This window comes from Marmota flaviventris, chromosome 2 (assembly GCF_047511675.1).
Source record: "Marmota flaviventris isolate mMarFla1 chromosome 2, mMarFla1.hap1, whole genome shotgun sequence".
Taxonomy (NCBI): Eukaryota; Metazoa; Chordata; class Mammalia; order Rodentia; family Sciuridae; genus Marmota; species Marmota flaviventris.
In genome coordinates, this window is record NC_092499.1 from 138,824,128 (window position 1) to 138,847,124 (window position 22,997).

The following is a 22,997-nucleotide window of genomic DNA, read 5'->3' on the forward strand; positions in this document are numbered from 1 at the left end:
TTCTTTAGGAATAAATTCCACCCTTCTTGACTTTCCTATCCCTTTAAGAACAGACCCTGCCCAGCACAAGTGACTTCCTATCAGGTTTGCCCCTGTAGTTCCATGAGTGGTACTTTCTCTAAGTCCCTGTCCTTTGACTGTTCATCTTCTGCAGTTGTGACATATCGTATTTCCTTTCACCTTGTCTCCTCTCTTCCTCTTTCTCTTTGTGAACAAATATTTATTTTATTCCTTTGTATTTTAATGGCAAAGGAAAGCAGACAAAGACCAGTGCTTAGTTTTCCCTCTCTCACTGGAAGTCATTGTGAAGTTTTTCACAAAGTTTCCCCGGTGCTTTCAGGCACTGGCTTCTTTTCGCGAGGCGAGTGGTTATCGCGATGAGTGGGCAGCCACTTTTTCACATGGTCTCATTGCTACTTTTTCACATGGTCTCCCAACACGGTCGGCCATTTGTCATGGATTGGGATAAGCCTGTCTGTGCTGACGGAGTGGAATTCAGGGTCTCGGTTTGCATTTACCAGTCTTCCATTTAGTTCTGCCTCATTGGCGCTTCACCTCCCTGTTTGATGGGAAATATTCTCTCCATAAACTTCAGTAAGAAGTAATGGATTTCTGCAGTGGAAATATTGTTCAAGCCGCAAAACCAAATCACAGCAGGCACTTTGTCTAGGGACCCGGCATCTAGCAAAGCAGCCATTTAAAACGCCAGTCGTATGAAGCCACAAACAGTCACAGCTAATTCCCTTTACAGGAGTTTTATTTGTATGTATGGGAAAATCACACCACAAAAAAGAATCATTGTTCTGCCACGACTGCAGTGTTAATTATCTTTGTCAACTTGCGCTTTTAAGTGAACCTTATTCACTGGGTTTCTTCTTTGGGCTACAAAATGGCAGAGCTAGGATTGGTGGGGATGCACAAGATGTTCTTTGAAGCCATTGGGGCAGTATGAATCTGTTAAGAGGGGGATAGCTGATCCAGCCACAGGAGGCTAATAGCAGCGGAGCCTTGTGACTGTCATGAGTGAAACCTGACTCAGGTTAGACCCAGGTGTATACTGGTCTCTACCTGTGAATGAGGGAGGGTTGTGGCAGAGACTGGGGAGACCCGTTCCACTCCTCTGGGATTGCGCCCCCTTAATCAGAGGTTCTCAATCCTTGCTGTGCATGGGACTTACCTGGAACGCTTTTGCAATCTTGATGCCAGGTCGCATCCCCAGACCAATCGAATCACATCTTTTTGGGGTGGAACCCAGTGTTGTTAGTTTCTAAAGCTCCCAAATAAAGGAGGGGCAGGGTACAAACTACTGCTACATCATTTTTTTTTTTTGAATCCTGTTATTGCTACATAAGTAAAGAAGCTGATTTTAAACTTGTATTATTTTGAACTAATTTGGATTTGGGAAGAAGTGAAGATAATTTATATCACAGTCATTTTGGTACACTTTTATTTTGCAGCTATTTCCATGGCTAATGGATGGCTAATTCCTGAGAGAATTTGGGTAGGATTCTCTCAATTCAGAATTCAGCACATTCGGAGGAAATGTACTCTCCTAAAGGACTTTGCTCTTACGGAAACTGTAGTGGGAGAAATACTGAGGGCTTGGTGGGCAGGGCTAAGAATGACTGGGTGTGACCTCACCAGGCTCCCATGTCTCTTGTGGTGTGTGCAGGTCCTGTGGCTGTCATCAGTGGTGAAGAGGACTCAGCCAGCCCATTGCACCACATCAACCACGGCATCACCACACCCTCATCGCTGGACGCCGGGCCCGACACGGTTGTCATCGGCATGACCCGCATTCCAGTCATTGAGAACCCTCAGTACTTCCGTCAGGGACATAACTGCCACAAGCCAGACACGTGTAAGTACTGGGATGGAATTCTGTCCCTTCTTGGGTGGGAAGGGCGGTGTGGCAACAGACCATGTAGCTGGGGTTCTGGAACCTTCTGGGATGACCTGCCACCTGCCAATGTCCCCCAAACAGACCCTCCCTATTTGTCTCACAACTTGAAAGATAGCCATTGGGCAGATTCCCTGGGGAAGGGAGGGCTGTCGGGCTGAATCTGGTTCCCACTTTTCTTCACCTGGCTAGGGAGAGGTGTTCCCAGTAAGGCACAGACACAAATAAGGCTGGTCTTCTCTGTAGACCTGGCTTGTATAATTAGAGCACAAAACCTGACTGTCCACACAACAGCCCCCGAGGTCATTAGGGCCTCCACCTGGGCCTCCACTAGAGGGGAAGGGAATGAAGGGCGGTGAGTACCTAGCTGCCCCTCCAGTGCTCCGAAGTGCTCACTCTCTGAGAACTGGAGCACCAGCAACCCTCACCTCCCTATCGCAGACCAGAGGACTTAGGCCACCTGCTTCCTCCTCATCTCTGACCTCCTGTTCATTCCAGCCCCTTTCTTTGCATTTCTCCTCAGCCCTGCTAGGTTCCCCTTAACCCCTAGAGCTGCAGTGTCTTATCCCTCCACCCAGCAGTGTTCCCTTTGCTGGGTCTCCACGTCCAACCTGGGTCCAGCAACACCAATGCACACCCCTTCCCTTCCACTGCTCCTGTCCCCGGAAACAATCCACTGCTTCAAGAGAGCAGGCAGAGGCCCCTGGACAGCACAGACACCAGTGACTACGTGAGAGCGGGAAGGGACCCAAGTGATCAGCTAGGTTTAGGCTTTACCTTGTGGACAGGAATTCTGAAGGTCTAGGAGGCTGTGAGATCTTGATTCCTGCCCCAGGCTGCCTGCCGTGAGCTCTCTTGTCAGCCAGTCCCAGGGTAGGCCTAGGAAGAGGTGAATTCTGCTTTTGCTCATCCTCTGGGCTGAGCTCTCTGCATCTGGGCCACACTCTGAACTCACAGGGCCCTTGCTGCTCCTGCTGGGTCTTCCTGTACCAGCCTGGACATTTGGAAACCTCATCAGCCTTCGCTTCCATTTCTCTAGCTCTGATTTTTCGTAAGAGGGTCTCCACCGTGGGAGAGACTAGGCTTGAGTCAACATAAGGTCATCATTTGCCTCCCAACATTGAGTATCCTCCACAGTCTGCCTCAGAGTTTATCAAAGGCTCCCTGTCAGTGTCGGAGGAAGGATAGCTGGTGTCTGGGTTAAGCAAGGAAGAAAGATACCTGTATTTCAGATAAGCAGTGGGAAACAGTGCAAAGAATGATTCCTTTGGCTAAAGCTCTTGTCTCAGATCAGACTTATTCCTGGCCTGGCCTGGGAGTGGCCATCCTGTGATGGTAGAGTGGTCCTAGCTCCTCCTAGGGCAGATACTGAGTTTTCTAGGATGCTACTGATATTTGAACAGAGACTTAGCTGTTGCTCTGTTGAGTATATATAGTTGATTCTCATTATTTGAGGTAGTTATTTTCTGTAAAGTCACTGCAAACAGTGAATCAGAGAACACTGAACCATTTTTCCTAGGGGAGATACAGTATTAGGATCCTGTGAGCCTCTGGTCATGTTTTATCAGCCAGTTAATACATAACCTTGCTGTAGCATGTTGTATGTGTGTTTCCATTTAAAGAGGCCTTATTTAAGATGCTTTGTGGACTCATTAACATTGAACTCAATGGCCAACAGCTATAACTCATGACTGTTCAAAACTTACCTATCCCTCTGTGAGACTCATCCTGTGTTTAGGAACACAAGACAGTATTTCAGAACCATGCTTGGCAGCCATCTTAAAGAACAAAATTAATAAACAAAAAAACCCAGAATGTAAAAAAAAAAAAAATGTGGCCTGGAAGAGACCACAAAAAAAGATACTTGTTTATAGCATGAAAACTGAAATAAGAATTTCAAAACAATGTGTCATAAGTGATAAATATGTATAATTTTTATTTGCCAATTTAAATACATATTTTTTTTTAGAAAGAAGGCAGAATGTGGCCTTGGTCAGCCTCAGCTGGAAATGTGCCCAGAGCATAACTCAAATTTTTTGCCGCTTTGGGCATGACCCACGTGAAAGCACCTCAAATACTGGTTTTGGGATTGCAAATAAACTTTAAAGAGCAGAGGGATTTGTAAGCACAGAATCTGTGAATAATGAGGATCACCTGCATTCCCATTAGTGGGATCTCTGGGTTTCCAGTTCAGAATACGATCACAGAGTCATCTCTGCTCACTGCAGCTCCTGAGTTCAGGTTATTGGCAACATTTCCGGATGGGAGGAATCTGGCACATTTTAGAGAAGTTCCCTTTGAACCATCAGAGTTATTGTCTCTGTGGGAACTTGGGAACCATGGAGAGAGCTGTGGGATCTGGTAAGAGTCCTTTGATGTCAGGACACAGTACTTAGCCAAGGAGCCACAGTACCAGGAAAACCTGGAAGAGCCTTCCTCCTAGAGCTCTCTGGGTGTGTGCTTCACAGTGGCCTTTGGAGGGATCCAGACATCCTTCTGGGTAAGCAGGAAGAGGTCAGTGAAAATGCAGGAGAAGCAGGTTTATCGATGGAGATTTGAAAGATGGGGGGAGCAGACAGCGTCTTGCGATGACTCCAGAGTGTCAAAGCCTTCTGTGATGAGGGAAGTACCTTTTGAGGGCAGCGATGCATCTAGCCCTCAGTAGACAGCGGACGGCTCCAGTTGTTTTTCACATAGCATGTGGGGCATGATGAACACTGTGCAGGAGCGTTGTAAATGTGTTTGGCCCATCCTCCCTCTGCTAATCCACAGTGACTTACGCAGACGGGGACAGGGAGCGCCCGGGCCAGCCCTCAGCGGAGATTCACTGGCTCAGATGCAGCTGGACTCTGATTATCGAGGCTTCACCGATTGAGGGAACTGACTCTGAGACACATCCCTGTGTGTGATGAGACACTGCCATCAATAATTAAAGCCACATGTGCCTTGGCACATAAAATGAGCAGGGAATGTTTGCAGTGGTGCAGACAAAGCTGGGGTCACTCCTTGGGAGGATGGCAAGACTTGAGGTATTCAGAGGAAAATGCTCACATTGTGGATCCCTGGGCTCTCCTGATCTGAGTCCCTTACCTTGTCCCCTTGTAAAATGCATAGTATGGGGAGGAACTGTGGGAACTTGGTGCTCACTGACTTCAGGTTTCTCCCGTCTCCTCAGCTCTGGATTGTGCACAAAGCAGCTTTCTGTCTGCACTTGTGTGTTTATCGTGAATGGTGAGCTGTAATTAGGATGCGGGTCCTCTCCATGCTCCTCACTTTCTATCTATCTTCAATCTGGTCCATGACACTTGTCATTACATGTCAGGCTGTAAGGGTATTTGGAGATCACCTGGTACAATCCCTTATCAGATGCTTGCGTCCCCCGCCTGTGTTCCCAACAATGGCTCTGCATTTGGCATTGTCTTTATTCTGAAATTATTCAGCCTTTCCAGGAATTCTGAAAGAGCAGAATGAAAATGCACCTACTTGACTACGTGTGCCCAAGTATAAACCAAATAAGACCACCCTCATTATTTATGTAAAGCCTCCTGGTTCTCAAATGCATCAGGAAATAGACACAGCCTTCCTTCCCACCCAGCTGAGGGTCCTAGACTTTGGGCTGAGTCCTACAGAATGCACACCGAGGGACCTGTCCAGATGGGCCACTGGGGTAAAGGGAGAAGGTATGTTCCCTTGATTGCCTTGGTCAGCCTTGTGACAGTTCTGGGCTGCAGAACAGTTGTTCGTGGCTATAAGGCCGGCTGCCATCTTAGAAATTGTGCTTTTGTTCTTCCTCATAGGGTGGTTGGAGGGCGTCTTGGATTTCTAAAAGGCTGTACCTAGGTACCCATTCTCTTAATTGAGAAAGCTGAGGCCATCAAGGGGAGGTAACCCGTGTCTCCCTTCCCTCCCTTCTTTCTTCTGTCTTCAGGTGAGGACATCTACCTTTGTTCACTGTACCTCCACTTTCAAAGGGTCAGCTCCCCAACCTGGTCCTCCCACTTCTTTTCTACCCTCCCCCTGAGGTTGGGTCTGTTGGCTCCTTCTGCTCTCTGTAAACCTCTGAGGCTCCCTGACCTGCAGCCCCTCCCCTAGTTCTGCTCTCCTGGAAGCCTTCCACTCTCTGTGTTGTTCTCTTTGCAGAACTGGACCATGTTCCTTTGAGTTTTTCATCCTTGGTAGCATTTGGGTCACTTAGGCTGTGCTGACTTTTCTTTCTTTCATATTTTTTAAAAAAATATTTATTTTTTAGTTATAGTTGGACACAATACCTTTATTTTATTTATTTATTTTTATGTGGTGCTGAGGAACGAATCCAGGGCTTCGCACGTGCTAGGTGAGTGCTCTGCCGCTGAGCCACAACCCCAGCCCTTGACTTTTCTTCTTTCATCTATTCAATCCATGTTGAGGGATTGTATTGGATCTTCTTCTGGGCTCTGAAAACAATGGGGAACAAGGACCCTCATAGCCAACATAGCTGCTCCTCAAGATGGGGACAGTACCCCCTTGCACCCTTGGAGCCCTTCTCAAGGCCTTGTGCATTTACCTTTCAGCTGTCCACTGCTGACGCACCGGCCTTTACCGCCTCTTCCCAGATCCCCATCCCACACCCCCAGCTACTCATAGTGTGATCTCTGCTTTCAAATGACATCCTGTCTTCCACATCACATCCCCACTCCCTTTTCTTCCTTTCTACACCCTATTCATCCTTTAAAACCTGCCTCATTTCCAGCCTCTTGGGATCCTTCCTAGCCTATCCCCACATACCTTTTCCTTCCTTCTTTCTAACCCATGGCTTACAGTCAGTGCCATGTACATTCAGGAGTGACTTTTAACCAAATCCTAGGTCACTCTGCCAGTTCTCAAATATGTGTGTCCTATTTCCCAAATCTGATTTGGTACTTATTCCTAGAAGTAGCCATTATATATCATAATTCTTTACTTTCTGTTTCTACAGAAGATACAGCATGGGATTGGGATTAAAGAAGATGCTAACTAACAGGGTCAGATGATGTTTGAATCCTTGAATGTCCCCTACCGGCCCCTGGGTTTGAGCCTTGATCACCAAGTGGTAGAAGCTCTAAGAGGTGGGGCCTAGCGGAAGGGCATCAGGTCATTGGGGACATGCCCTTGAAGGGGGTTGTGGGACCCTGGTCCCTTCTTTGTTCTCTTTTGCTCCCTGACCATAAGTGAGGGTTTAACCCCATTATGGGCTTACCATCGATGCTATCCAGCACCCCATCAGAGGTCAAAATTCAGGCAGTGGGTTTTGCCTGATCATGAACTAGATCCTCTCAAACTGTGATTCTGAGTAACTCTTTTCATAAATTGATTATCTAAGGTATTTGCAGTAGTGATTGCAAGCTGACTAACACAGATGGCTCCATGGTCCAGGCTTTCTAGAGATAGACAGAGAAGGAAAGATTGCCTCTCTTAACCAAGCATTGCGCTAGCATTTCATGTTTCTTATCTTATATAATCTTTAACTGACTCTCTGAGGGAGTGCCTATTACCCCCATTTTATAGATAAAGAAACTGAGGCTCAGTGGGCTTCACTGACTTGTTCCAGATCATATAGCCGTAAAGATAGAGTTTGACAGATAAACCCAGACCTGCTGACCCCAGCATCTATTCTTTTCCCATTAAATCACATTGCCTAGAATTTCAGAGCCTCTGCACATTCCCTCATACACTTCTTGAACTCGGGGAGGTAGGCTGTTGAGGAATAAAAATGCACGTGTGTGTGTGTGTGTGTGTGTGTGTGTTATGGAGACTGACTTTTCCTCATTTCCAGGGTAAGGGTGGCTTCTGCATAATATGTTCAAGATTAACTGATGGTCCTATAGTCTCATGGCTGGGTCATCCTTGGTCTGGCTTTTGGCACTTATATTGCCTGAATTCCCCAACAAACCCATGCCCTTAAGATAAGACAATACCTGGTCCTGGTGTTTAGGTCATATTTTATCTTAAAACAAGTTTATGTTTAAAGATAAACTAAGCTGACAGTAGAAATGAAGCTTATGCTTCATTTCTGTTGCCACTTGTTCCCACAGTTTTCTCTGTTATTAAAATCTTGATTAGTGTGTTACATTAGTTATAACTGGCAAACTATTACGGAGACACTCTTGTTAACCAAAGCCCAGAGTTTACTGTAGGGTTGGCTGTCTGTGTTGGTTGGTTTGTAATGGCATGTATCCACAATATTGTACTGCACAGAACAGTCACTGCTCTGGACAGAAATCCCCTGCATTCCACCTTTTCACAAACCACCCATAACTGTTCACCACGATCTTCTGTCTTCATAATTTATGACGTGTTTTCCCACGTGGCATGTAGCTGGAATCATGCAGTAGGTACTCTTTTCAGATTGGCTTCTTTCATTGAGCAATAATAGGCACTTAAGGGTGTTCCATTTCTTTTCACAACTTTGACAGCCTATGTCTTTTTATTACTGAATGATTCTCCACTGAATAGTGTGCCGTAGCTTGTTATCCCTTCTCCTACCGAGGGATGTGATATTAGTTTCCTACAGCTGCTATAACAAAGGACCCTAGACAGGGCAGGTGTAGGAACTCTGTGAAACTCTGCCAAGAAGGGCCTGGAGATATCCAATTGGTAAAAGACACTAAAGCTAAATGTCATCGTTACCTTCACCTAGATCCAGCCTATGCTTCCCCTGAAGGGGGCTCTTCATCTGAAATCAGGGTGTCAACAGAGTCATGCTTCCTCTGAAGCCTCTAGGGAGAATCCTTTCTTGCGTCTTCCTGGTGTGGTCAGCCATCTTTGTGTTCCTTGCCTTGCAGCTGCGTCGCTCTGGTCTTGTCTCCACATGTCTGTCTTCTCAGAAGAACACCAGGCATTTGAGATTAGGGAGCCCAGCCTACTCCAGCCTGACCGCCTCTTGATTTTACTAGTTACACCTGCGGTGACCCTGTTTCCAATTAAGTTGGTATTCTAAGGCACTGAGAATTAAGGCTTCAACATCATTTTTTGAAAAGGACACAACTCAACCCATGACAGACAGCTTGGTTGCCTCCTACTTGGGGCAATTATGAATAAAGCTGCTAAAGACCCACGTACAGGTTTTTGTGTGGACATAAGTTTTCAACTCACTGCATAAATACCTGGATATGTGGATTGCTGGATCCTCTGCTAAGAACATGTGGCTGTACCAAGGCAGCCCCTTTCCATTCCATCTTAGACTGGCCTCCACTGCTCAGCTCCTGTCCTGCGATCTCCTGGCCCTTGTGGGTCCACGCCCCCTTCTTGGTATACTTTCTCAAGTGTGTTGTGTGTGACCACAGAAATCTTTCTTTTTTTTTCTTTTTCTGCTCTTAACAATCCCAGAAACTGATAGTTATGTAATTATTATTTGATATTCACATAGACTAATAGTGAAGAAACTCTACTTCTAACTTGTCACTGGCCAAAGACCAGTAGTCATGTTCATGACACAACTGGCCCTTTGATTTACTGATCGGTGTGTCCATATCTTCAACACCTTTAAAACACAGCTCATTTGAGTGATTCTCCATGGTGCCAACCTTGAGCCCACAGTAGCCCTTACGTTTTCAGGCACCGGGACCTTGTTCCTCTTTGCTTTGACCTGAAGTCCTGCTGATGCCTTCTCTTTCTCCAGTGTCATTTGCAGGCTGACTTCCATGCTGAGTCCGTTGTTCTTCAGGAGTCTCTACACTTTGAAGGACATTTGTGCTTTCAACCTTTGGGCCCTCCTTGGTGGTGACTCTTTCATCTCCTTCCCCTAGATCCATCACAGAGCCTCTGCAGCTCATCTGGTAAATCCATCCTGGGGTCTTCCTAGCCCGTCACTCTCATGAGTCTGTCAAAACCCCATCTCTCTTTGTTCCCTCCAATTCTCTTTTGTCCTTCATTTCTTTAATCAGTCAACAAACATCCACAGGACCCTTATAAGTGCCAGGTCCTAGGGCTAGAGCGGAAACTGATTTTTCTTTGCACCTGATCAGCTACACTGCCCCTCACTCTCTTTCTTTGGGGCAACTGTTTGATGCATGCTCCTACCCCAACCTATCAACCCATGAGGCAAGAACTTCCATATAGATAACTAACCCCAGAGATACGAGGCCTGTGGACCTTCTCTTTCCAGCTGGGATCTGTGGTGAGTGAGTGGCTGGTCTCCTCCTCCTCTTTTGGGCCAATTAGTCATGGAACTTGCCTTTTCTGGAAGAGGAACTGCCAAGGCTGGTTATCCAGCTGCGAAGGGGAGCACAGAGCCTGTGTTTGTAATGCAGTATTAATAGTGCATCGGCATGATATAGATTTCTGTCACCTTCTATACTAACAAACATTGCTTAGTGCAGGATAATGATGGGTGTTTATTCCCAGCCACTTAGCTCAGCATAATGGACTTGCAGATGAAATATGGAAAATGGGCTCCTTTGTCTGGGAGGCGTGGGCCTCTCCTGGAATCAGTAGCAGAGGCAACAGCAACAGCTGCCACTGTTGCAAAGTAAGCCCTCCTCGGTTTTTCTCCAGCACAGTTTCCAGGTGGACTTGCCTGTTGGCGAGAAGCGGTCTGGTCACAGGGCTGGTCTGGAGCTTTTTGGGGTGTACAGCCGAGAAAAGAAGTCTGGCATACTGTGAGCTGCCCTTTGCTCCCCACGGTCAATGTAGGAGGCAGCATTGGCTAGATGTGACATGGGAGAGAAATAGGACCCATGTGGAAGTGGTGGACTCTGGCAGGCTCCTCTTTTATTCTGCTGGCTGGACCTTGACAGTCCCCTTCAGGGGAGGCATAGGCTGGATCTAGGTGGAGGTAACGATGACATCTAGCTTTAGTGTCTTTTACCAGTTGGATATCTCTAGGCCCAGCTTTCTTGGCAGAGTTTCACAGTATATAAGTTAGGATTGTCCCCTCTGACTTTTCTTTGATCCTTTTTCTAAGATCCAATTAGGATAAGTAGCAGATTCCTGAGACTCCTATAATGCCAGTTTTGGTAAGCCCAAGGTCTCTGAAGGGAAGGATTACTCTTAATATATTACCAATTTTCTCTGTTTCTGGAAAAATCTGGATGTTGCCAGCAAGGGATATCTTAGGAGCTGAGGGAGGAAGCCTCCAGCCCACAGGCTTGAGCTAAAAAATGCTCACTAGCTTATTTTGAGAGTCTCAGCCCCGAGAGATGGACATCTGCTGGACACGGACTTCTGAATGCCCCAAATGTTGGTACAATCCAAGCATGGCACTTTGACATTGTTTCCCATTCTAGGAAGGAAAAAAAAAATCAAACAATGCTGTTTCCCCTGAATTATCTGAAAACCCTAAGCGTTCCTGAGATGCACTTTAGTGCTGTAATCAACATGTTCAAGGGGACAGGCTCACGTCCATCTCCCCGAGGCCAATGCAACCTGCTTTCCTGTTGATTACCATGACCTCATCTGTTCTGCGCTTCACTGCTATAATCACATACTCAAAGTTAGTAGCTGCATGCAGTCATGCTAATTAAGTAATTAGGTATAATTATGCTCACTGTAAATACACAGTAATTGGCTAAAAAAAGTACTTGGGGTATAAGCATGTGCTTCATGGTCGAAGGTGAAGAATGATAAGAACCCCCAGCCAGGTTGGAGCAATGTCATCTCGTGGTGGAATGTGAGCCCGGCAGAAGCTACGCCCAGGAGGGGGAAGCGAGAGGGAGATGAAGTAGGTCCTCTGCTTGCTGCCCAGAGCCCTAGAAGCAGAAGAACTCCTCGTCTTCCTGGCATGTTTTGGCCTCGGTCTTATTTTCAAGGAGTGAGAAGATGAACTCTCCTCCTGAGATCCTTTCCAGCTCAAGGTTTCCTGGAGATGCGTTTACTCTTTTCTCCCTCGCTTGGATTCGGGCATCCAGTCTGTGTTGGAGTTTCAAGGGGTGAGAATTCTGAACCAGCCGAGACATATACAGGGGGCACAGAGGAATCAAAAGATGGTCTTTATTTGCTGGGCTGAAGAAGGTTGCTTAGACTTAAAGCCAGAATGGGTTAAGCCCTTCCCAAGCCTTGAACTTAGGACACACAGACCCGATGCTGGTCTTCTGAGCAGGTGTGCTTCCATCCAGTTGCCACAGAGGTTCGTGGTCGGCCTCCTGTTTTGTGAATCAGAGTTTGGAAGCCCCCAGGAAGACCACCCACAGGGCGTCTCCTGAGTTTTGCTGAATCCTACCCAGAAAAGAACTGTGATGGCAGATGGAGAGCTCTGTCTGTCTTACCCTTCTGGTAATTACTCTCTTCTCACAGGGAGGAGCCAGGAATAGGGACTGAGGAAAGGACACTGGGGGTGACTTCCCATGTCTCCAAGGAGACTGAAATTCCTACTTTAGGGGCAGAGGTTAAAAAGCAGGAAAAGGGAAAGAGATCCTGCCTTAACTTAAGGACAGCAGGGGGCTCCTGTCACTAGTGGTGGCCCCTGTTAGTATTCTCTTTCCAGAAGTCCTTGTCCAAGAGAAAACAGTCATCATCTCTGTCTCCTGAACATGAGTCATTCTCCCCGTGGGAGGAGGGCAGATGTGCCCAGGAGGCCGGGAGCTTCTCCTTCCCCTTGTACCATATTCCTGATGGCCAATGGCTGAATACCAGAGCTCTGCCCTTCTCTTGGCCAAGAAGCCAAGAGTCCAGATGTCCTTCAGTCTTCTCCTCCTGCTGCCTCTAGTTCAGTGTTTCCCAAACTGTGCATTAAGGAGTGTTAATAGGCATTTCTTCCCTCACTCCCCCAAATATTCCATGGTCAATAAGTTTGGGAAAACTGGATTAAGTACATTTCTGACTGTGGGAATTCTGCTAGCCTTGAGTGCTAAAGCCATCCTGGCTTTCCAGCAGGGACCTTGGATCTACAGCATTTCCCAAATGCCTGACACCACTGAACCTGATTTTGAGGCTCATCCATTAGCATCTCTGTGGAGGTAGATGTTTGGTGGATCACATCCTGGGCCATCCTGGGGTTCAGGGTTCTGTTGTCACCTCCACAGCAGATGGGGTGGCTCACTCTGATGGTGCCCAGATGGGGCCTGACCCCCTTTGGCACAGGCACTGTCACATGTATTCCCAAGCCTCCGGGAGGGACAGGAAGTGGCTGCATTCCATGGGAACACCCAGGGTTGGGGTGTGGCATTCTTCAGGATTTCTGGCAGAGCATCAAGTGCCCTTTGTTCAAGTGCATCAGGGTCTTTGCATGTTGCTTTCTGCCTAGAAGCTCTTGCAGGTGCTCCTAACACTTCTAAACCCCTAGATCCGGAGATGCTGGTCATAGCCAGATTTTTACTGCATTCCTCATTTCTAGGCGGATTGGAATCTCAGGGAGCTGCTCTTACAGGGGAGTACACACCCAGCACACCCAGGATGCATCTGCCTTCCCAAAGTCATAGTCTCCAAACCATTCTGTGGAAGGTCAATGCATGTCTTTATTTTAAGAGAACGTGGTGCTATTGGCATGGAATGGGCTGGGCCAGGACAGGGTCTAGCAGCTGAGAGTATGAACCAAACGCTTGGTTACAGCAGATCTTTACTACAGAAAATGTGCACAGATACAAAATGTGCATAGATCCATTAGTACAGAAAATGACATGAGCATGGGTGGTCCTAGAGACATGTCCCTCCTGCCAGGCCAGCCAGCACATGACTGTGGGCATCTGCCCTCTGTAGATTTGAGGTAAGAAAAGGTAGTCACCATGGCCAGTAGTTTTTTTTTAAAATAATTTATTTATTTATTCTAATTAGGTATATATGACAGCAGAATGCATTTTGATTCATTGTACACAATTGCAGCACAACTTTACATTTCTGTGGTTGTCCATGATGTTGCGTCACACCATACATACAGTCATACATGTACGTAGGGTAATGATGTCCATCTCATTCCACCGTCTTTCCTGCTCCCAAGCCCCTTCTCCTCCCCTTGGCAGGTAGCTTTTGAGAGCAACTGGTATGAGAATTTGAAAAGACTCTGTTTGACTTGTGTACATTTTACATATTCGATTATTCTTGCTTGACAGTATTTCTACAACTATCGTTCCGACTTTTGTAAACATGCTACTGGGGAAGATCAGTTTCATGGTACCCAAAAAAAGTATGATACAAAGCTTAGAGTTATTTCTGAAAAGATAAGAATTCTTCCCTCCAGCGACTTCTTTTCCCACAACCCTAAGCAATAGCATTTTATCACCCAGACCCACAGCCACAAAGATATTCTTAGGAATAGGGACTGTAATATGTTGGTTGTCAGGAAATGATCAATCGATGCAGATGAGCAGAGGGCCCAGGCCAATTTCCTTTTGGGTTAATGAAACTGAAAAGCTGGGGGCTCAACTACAGGGTGGGAGAGAGATCCATGGAGGATTTCTTTGTTTGATTCTTTGTTTTACCATCCCCCTTTGGCAGCCAAATTTATTTTTTTGAAACCAATCTCCCCTGCTCTCCCATACACCTGCCAAGGCGCAGTACAGTGATTTTCCTAGGTGTGTGCCTGTATGTGTTCCTCTATAGTTAGGGCTTCCATGCCCATCTCCTGTGTATCAGAGTCTTGTTTGTATCTGTGCACATCTCATGTGTTGGACACTGATTATATCAGTTGAGATCCTTTTGTCTGAAAGGATTAAATGATTTGGAGGGTTTTTTTTTTTTTCCTGTGCTGCAGATTTAACCTAGAACCTTGAGCACGTTAGGCAAACTCTCTGCCTCTGAGCCCTTGTCTGAAAATATCAGACAATCCTGACCCACTGGGCTTAAATAAGAAAAAAAAAATTGATAATCACACAAATTAGACACATTGAGGAGCTCATTTTAGGGTATTCCAGAACTCTAGCTCTGCTTTCTTGGGATTGTCTTGCCTCTATTTTTCTTTGTTTTGCTTTGCCACCAGGCTAACTCACCACCTGATTACAAGATGGTTGCAGAAGCTCCAAACATTGCAACCAGATACACAGACCAAGGGCAGCACAGTGTTGTGTCTTTTTGTTGGTTGCCCCCAGCAATCTTTCTCTCTTGTCTTATTGGCTGGAATTACATTATATGTTTCTTCCTAAACCAGACACTCCTAAGGAGAATGGAATTACTATAAGCACTTTTGACTTCCCAAGAGTCTCTCCTGGAACCTCATATGAAACTCATTTTCCCTGGGGCATATGGCTATGAGGAGGGTAGTGAACCCACAGAATCAGGGTTCTGATAGCAAGAAAGGGGAAACAGCTGCTAGAGACGGCAGTGCCTGCCACTCCAGTTCTCCACACACTCACCCAACTTCCTGCCTTACAAATACCATTGCCCTTGTATCTAGGAGTGAGCAGGAGCCTCTTGGGTATAATGGTGGAAGAAAGATGAGAACATGGATCCCATGTAGATTTTACTCCTTGCATGTCTCCTCTTAGAGCAAGCTGGTGATATGCAGTGGCGGTCATCCCTAGTCTGGTCTGGTGAATTGTGGTGGCATATTTCAGGGCTATGCTCGTGTGCCCAGGTAAAGAAAAATCTGTGCATTTGTTCCTGTTGGATCTGGTTAGCTGGTTGAGTAAGCCAGGCGAGTTCCTGGGGGCAGCTTTGTTATCCTTGGGTATAGTTCCTTGACAGTGGGTGAGTATGGGAGTGGATGGGTGAAGACAGGGTCAGAAGGGGATTAGTGAAAAGAAGAGGAAAAATACCCTCTTTTACTGAATACCTACGGAGGGCCAGACTCTGAACTTAAAGTACATTAACAATATGTGCTGAGAGAGTTTAAGAAATTAATAAATTGGTTAATCCTCACAAAAATCACCTGCGGCAGGTACTACTGCTTTCCCCATACCATAGGTGAGGAACTGAGGCACCAGGAATGATTCAGGCATGCTGGAGTCTAACAGCTAGGAAATGACCAAACTAGGATGTAACAGAGCTCACCACCCTCTCTTCTTATGTAATCTTTCTCTGTCCCCTTAAATCATCCTGTAATATAAGTGCCATGGTCTCCACTTTGCAGATGAGGAGTTCTCTAGGAACTTGGAAAAGTTGAGGGACTTGCTCAAGGACACTTGCTGGTGAAAGGCAGAGCCAGTTTGCAGACTCAGGTGTTTATAAGAAAATCTCTTCTTGTGACTCCAGCTAACCCCCCTCACTGTTCTCCAACCTGTGCTTCACCTGTGCTCCTACAGGAGACCAAGGAAGATCTCTGGAGATTTCTGACAGACTCTAGCTCAGATGACCCTTCAGGAAATCAGCAGATGGTGGTCCCTCTCCAGCACCTCTGTGTCTCCCGTGGAGCCACCCTCCTCCTCACTCCCAATCCAGGAGGTCAATTAGCATTCCAGAGGTCCAGAAATCAGGTCTCCCAGAAGTAAGGTCCCACTAGAGACAAGCACCAGAGGAGGTGCAGGAGCCACCTGGAAGAAGAACCAAAGTCCTTAGAGCCAGCTTGTCCTCTTTCTTGGCCAAGTCTCCTTTCCTCCTGATCTGGTGGTTACATAGCTTAATGCGTCACCCAGATTATGGCCAGACCCTTCCCAGGAATGGCATTAGCTTCTGTCCCCAGACCAGGAATTGCTGGTGATCCAACACCTCCTGGTGCTCGGTTCTGCTGAGCTGGGCAGCCCTAATGCCACTGGTAATGAAGAAGTGTTGGGACTAAACTCCTAATAGCTCATTGATTGGTTGAATTATGCTCAGTGTAATTCTGAAAATAGATTTTAAATATGTGCTTGGGGATTTGTGGGGATTTGTTACTTAGGAGCTTTAACTCAGTCATGTCTGATTCGACAGATTAACTTCGGTGGCTTGTGCCTGGGCCATGATGTTCACCTGCACAAGACCCCTACCCCAAGCCAGGTGGTGGGGGTGGGTATTGGGGTGTGTAAGGGTCCTCTCCTCTTCACACACATCCCTTGGGAAGGTTAACTTGGCTGAACCAACCACTGTAATCCCCTCAATATTTTAAGGTGGGACAGAGATACCATAGATTCCAAGTTGCTCTCTTCCCTATTCTAAGCTGTCACTTTTCTTAGAGGAGCCACTTGGGGGAAAAAACAAAGGGAAGCCTTCCCAGGAGGCCCAGCTCAGCAGCCTGTGGCATACAGGGGCACCACCTCGTCTGCTGCATCCCTGCATCCCCAGGTCTAAGTGGGAGCTGTATGCACCACTCCTGGTCTGGGGCTGGACTTCAGCCCATGTTTCTCCTCGTTAATTCAGAGACAGAAGAAAAGCTATTGAGAGCCACTCTGTGAGGGGCCATCAGCAGATAATACACAGAGACCTTCCAACACACCTAAAAATGTCCGCCATATCTTTTTCTCTAATCTAGCAGAGACCTAAAATGCAGGGTGCGTCGGAAACAAATGAGGGGTGTTGTAAGTGAGCCACCAGGAGGCAAAAGGGGAGGTACAGTGGTACCATATTGCTAAGGGGAAATCAGCCAGCTCTTTTTTTTTTTTTTTCCCATATCTTCTACTCTTCTATTTTACCCTCTGTCTGAAAGGCTATCTCACCACTTCCCTGGGGTACTTTATACCCAGCCAGTCATTAGAGAGAACAGTCTTCTCCAGGAAGGGGGGGAAGTAAAAACAAAACCTGGAAGAAAAGGGAAAAAAAATTACACTCTGCTCTAATAAAGAAATTACTGACGTTCTACATTATGAACTGTATTAATTTTTAATGGCTGAGAAAGGAGTTGATTTATAATGCATCCTTCCCGGCTGCAGAGCCTGTCCCCAGCTAATAAATAAATGACAGGTCTCTTGTATTAAAAGTATCCGTCATTTTACATTGTTGGAATGTGAATGGCGAGAGGCATTGAAAGAGAGGCCCCTGGGAGGGGGCGTGCCCTGCTGTGCCCAGCTGGAGAAGGGGCTGCCAGGGAGCATGGCCTCTTTCTGAAACAGGAGCTAAGCTCATTCTTTCCTCTTGGTTTCAGCAAAGTGACCCAAATAGCTCCAGCTCCTGTGGTCCAGGAAAACGTTCCTCAGAAGGTTTCTTCTTAGGAAGAGTTCACAGGGCAAATTTACATTCCTGGTACTTAAGCAGAATTATCCATTACTTGTCCCCACATATCCGAGCCAGGCACCTTAGGGATCCCTCATGAGCCCCCCCCCCCCCCAAGTGTTTACTGCTGGGACTAAGCATTTAGTACTTTGCCCTTTGTCGGTGGTGATCTGGGACTCACAACTTTGGTTTGCCTCTTGATGACTCTTAAGAAAACACATACACAAACAAACAAGAGTTAACATTTGTCTGTGCTTCCAAAGTAATACATGCTCTTTGTAAATAGTTTTGGGGAAATACAGAAAGGTAAAAAGAAGGAAATAAGAATTATAGCAAATATCACCCAGAGATGAATGCTATGAGCATTTTCTTGTATTGTCTTCCAGTCTTTTCACCTTACATAGATAGGTATACTTGCAAGCAAATAATACACACAGCCATGCTTACACCAAAACACTCATGAACAATGTGCAAAAATGAGACCATATTCTGACTGTACTTTTATAGTCTGAATTTATCATTTTGTAACAAACATATCATAGGTTTTTATCTCATGTCATTAAAAATGATGCAACTGTTTTATTTTGATTTCATTTTACTTTTGGGACTGGGGGTTGAACCCCGGGGTGCTTTGTGACTGAGCCACAGTCCCAGTCTTTTTGATTTTTTATTTTGAGATGGGATCTTGTTAAGAGGCTGGCCTCCAACTTGGGGTTCTCCTGCCTCATCCTCCCAAGTCACTGGGATTATAGGTGTGCGCCACTGCATGCAGCTTGGGGAAGATACTTTATAGTGATTGCATGTGTATGGCTGGGTGGTATTCACATTAGTGCCATTGCAAAGGTACACCAAGATGCACTCTTTGTCCTCTATTATAATGCCAACTTCAAAGTAAACACAGTGTGGGAGAAGAATGAGTACAAAGGATGATTTTTACACAGAGCTTCTAATTATGGAGCAACCACTATGATGCAGAATTGGTGCAATGAGGCTGAGAGATACACAGAGTGGGCTTGTCCCTGCACCCCAGCTGGGGAGATGGACCCATAAATAGTTCCCGGTGATATAAGCATAATGCAGAGACCTGTGACTGAAGGATCAAGTGTGCTTAGAGAGAGATGGCTTGTTTAAATTAGAAGGGCAGAGGCTTTAATGAGGGAGGGAGTGTTTGCGCTAGAAAGCCGTGGAGAATTTGTACAGGCAGAGTTGGAAAAGGCCCTGTCAGTAGCTGGACAGAGAGGGGGCAAGGCTTTGGACAACAGGGTTGGAGGTCAGGGCTGACCCCAGAAGAACTCCTGGGGCAGAGGGAGTACATGAAATAGTACAGCTCCTTGAACAGTAATTATGAATTTCTTCATAGGATTTGCACTTAATTAAGTCAAGTCCCTGTTTACTACAGTTGGGGCTGTTAATGTTTCTCAGAAATAAATGAGTTGAGAGGTAAAGAAGCCATCAGTATTCTAATAACAAAGGTCAAATGAAGTCGGCCATTCTCTCTGAATTTAGGGACAGTTTCAAGCAGATATGGAAAACCCCTGTTCCAGAAAGGAGAGAGATGAAACCTTCACTGCATATACCTTTCAGCACAAGCAACGGTATTTAGAAAATGAGAGACACTCAGTGATCACTGCCAGCAGGTTCGGCTCCTTCTGATTTATTTATATTGTCTTCCTAGGCTTATAAAAATGGAAGTTTGCCTGGATTTTGAGACTTGCGTTTCTATCCTTCCACTTAGGAATTTATTTCTTGATTTGTCGTGCACAGTTCTAAACATAGATAGACCCCTGAGTTTTGCTTTTGGAAAAGAAAGAAAAAAGCAAGAAACTCTCTGAGCTCGTAAGGAGGAGGAACAGAGACCTCATTCCAGCAAGGAATCCGCTCCCATGTTGCAGGAGAGTGATGCAGGATCCCGGAAGCATGTGTTTTTCAAATATTTGAAGAGCCTGTGTTTTCTGCTATGTTGGAACGTAGCAACCCAAGAGGAAGTCTTTGCTGGGCTTGGTTTTGTAATGATCCCCGCTTGTATTTTTGCCTTCAAATCTTGGACCCAAAATTATTCTAGCAATAAGACTTAGTGGAAAGCAAAATTTTTCCTTTTCTACTCTTTACTTCTCTCTTAACTTTCTTATGGAATCTAGAAGTGTGTGTGTGTGTGTGTGTGTGTGTGTGTGTGTGTGGTGTTTTGTTTTAGTTTGAACAAGACCTACAAGACCCATGGAGACTGATGTCTTCATTCTATAGATGAGAAGATTTAGGGCCAAACACATACAGTGACTTTGAGCCACGTAAGTATTTGGAGGAAGGAAAGGGACAAGGCTGATGGCTATTGTCTCGTAATGTTTCTCACTTCTTCCGAACCTGTAAGTGGAAATGCAATCTTTTCATTTCCCCCAAAGAAGCTGATTTTGTCTGGGCCATTTAATAAGGAATGTCTGACAAAGGTGAATAGTCTGTCTCAGGTGCTACTGTAATTGCTGCAGAAATTGTTTTTAGTGTCTTTGGGGAATTCTGCAGTTGAACCCAGAAGGCATCCTTATCAAGTACAGTTTGTTCTGATGCTTCTACGAATTTTAAGAACCTCAAAATATCACCGTTTCTCTTTGGAGTGATTCCTTGTTATTTTAGTAAACTTTCAAGGGGCTCAGGCACTCTGGCCCTCTGGGTTCCTGGGAAGGTAGTGTTACTATTTTAATGTTTCCTCTGGCTTTCTGTAGCCCGTCACCGCTACAGGAGTCTTCACACATGATCCGAAATGTAATTTGGGCTCAATGGATCTTTTAGTAGAGCATCTGAGTTCCTGATGGTATTAGAAAGAAGAAAACTTAGGGCTAAGCATCTGTTTGAGTCTCATGCAGCTTTCTTGTTGCTGCAGTCAGATTACAAAGGGAATTCATTTCTACTCCTCAACTTTTAAATGACTTCACATGACTTGCCGTTGACAAACAGCACATGGGGACTCCTCTTGCCTTTCATTGTTTCTGCGGAAAATTGGTTGATAGAGCATCACCGAGTGTGTAGTTTTTCACCCTCAGGCATTTCATCAACCAGCCCTGGCTGGTGGCCCACTGCGCCGAGAGCCCTGTGCTAGGAAAGGCACCCTGGTCTCATCCCACACCTGGTTATGCTCTGACCTGAAGGAAGAGGCTGTGAGTGATTTTAAAGTGTCTCATCTAGGCAGTTTCAGCTATCGACCGAGGAATTAAGTTGAGGGTTCTCAAAGTGTAGTCCCCAGACCACCAGCAGCGATACCATGTGGGAACTTGTTAGAAGTACAATTTCCTGGAATTCACTCTGACCCCCCAAATCTGAAACTCTGGGTGTGGGTCTCAGGAATTTGACAAGCCCCTGGGTGATCCTGATTTACATCAAAGTGTGAGAAGCACCGTGGAAGATATTGGTGCTGTTTTTTTAAATATATATCTTTGATTCAGAATAATTGTTGAAATTGAGAGGTGTTCAGTACAATTATTGACAGCATTTTTAAAATATTGAGCATCTGCTAAGTTCTAGATGCTGTAATGTATGCTGGGGTCACAAATAAGTAAAAATTTGGTCTTCCTAATGTGCTTATTTTGATATGAATTTGTAAAAACACCTTTTTTTTGTAATGATAATCTAAGCAAATGGCCCAAATCTTCATTCTCACCTCTTATTCTCACCTCACCTGTGACATCTGTGCTGTTTCCGGTTCCCTCCAAATAAGGAATATTGCCAAAGTTTGGAGTTAGAGTATTGTGAGGGTGAGAAATGGGATGTGAGCAAGAGGGAGGGGTCAGGAGTAGGGTAAAGATGTCAGTGTTTCCTATTACTTTAGAATAATAAAGGACAGTTGTGTAAAGATTTGCATTTTAGGTGTGCTAATATGCTTCCCTATGTCAAAATTGCTACTTCTGTCAAAATGGCAGCATTGGAATATCCCATTCCATCAGGATTCCATTTTCTGGGGTTTGTGGGTGATGTAGGGGTGGCAGGATAAAGTTGGGCTCTGTGGACTTGAACATTGGAGTCTAGATTTGCTGCTTCTCTCCAAGTCTCTGTGAGCCTCTTCAGGTCTCTCTGAGTGTTAAATGAAGGAACGTATGGAAGGGGCTTGGAACAGCTGCCTACATCTAGGAAGCAATTGCTAACTTCTAGCTATTAGTAGTATTAGTGCAGTTTGCCTTAGTTACAGTGAAGAAGGAATTACAAATGTCAGGAGAATACTTCTGCCCCACCAGATTATCCCAGGGGTATCTGACTATGCAGATTTGCTTTGCCATCATTTGTAAGTCACTTTCCCTTCCATCAAGTAACCTGTCCTGGGAAATGTGTCCCATGTAGAAGCCACTGCCATGCTATGCTGCTGTGGTTCAGTGGCTGGTGATTGTGCATGCTGCTGGGTATGTGTACCTTCAGTTATGGCTGCTGCACAGCCTTAACCATTAACCCAGTCCCAGCCCGTCACCTCATTGCCGAGGTCAAGGAGTGGATTTCGCTAGAAAATATCAGATTAGTGAGAATTTCATTATGATTTCTAAATGTTCTGAAAATATACAAATACAGCAAATGTCCCTTAATATATTGAATTTAGATATATCTAACCTCTTCCTGTTCAATATGAAATATGCATATTTTGCAAGTCCTTGATAGACTTATGAATAGAGCCACATTTTAATATGTTCCCTGCTAAACTGTTTGATTTTTTTTTTTTAAAGCAAGCCGGAGACTGAGCTTTCTGTTGGTGAATGCTTACTGATGAGCAGTAATTATAGGCAGCAAGAGGCAAGAGGGAGGGCAGGCAGAGGGGACAGCCTAAGTAAAGGTGTGGAAGTGGCTTCTGGGGTGTGAACACAGTTACAGTGACCTGTGGACCATGCTTGTTTGTCCCAAACTGTTGAAGCCAATGTTGGAGAACAGGAATATTTCCCAACAATCGTGGATTAGAAAAGAACAAAAAGAAGAACCTTTTCCAAAAAAGATGATTTTTTTTTCTTTCATGAATAGTATAAGTGTGACTTTTGTTTGATGGCAAGATCTGAACTGCAAATTCTGCAAGCCAGATCCAGGTAACTGCTATTACCCCATGGTGTGCTATCAGGCAAGTGATGTGGGAACATTGAGATATGTCTGTGTGTAGCACACTTAGACCTGTTGGTTTCCCAGGTTATTCCCT

General features: G+C 45.6%; 1 protein-coding gene across 5 annotated transcripts in view; it reads left to right on the forward strand.

Annotated features, from left to right (window-relative positions):
* The window catches only part of Ntrk3 (neurotrophic receptor tyrosine kinase 3), a 389,429-nt gene that overhangs the window by 220,373 nt on the left and 146,059 nt on the right, over positions 1-22,997 (forward strand). For all 5 annotated transcript variants that reach the window (XM_027922507.2, XM_027922509.2, XM_071608640.1 and 2 more), the window contains one exon: positions 1,673-1,861. In XM_027922507.2, the coding sequence (XP_027778308.1) occupies positions 1,673-1,861 (189 nt within the window). The remainder of the gene's footprint in view (positions 1-1,672; positions 1,862-22,997) is intronic.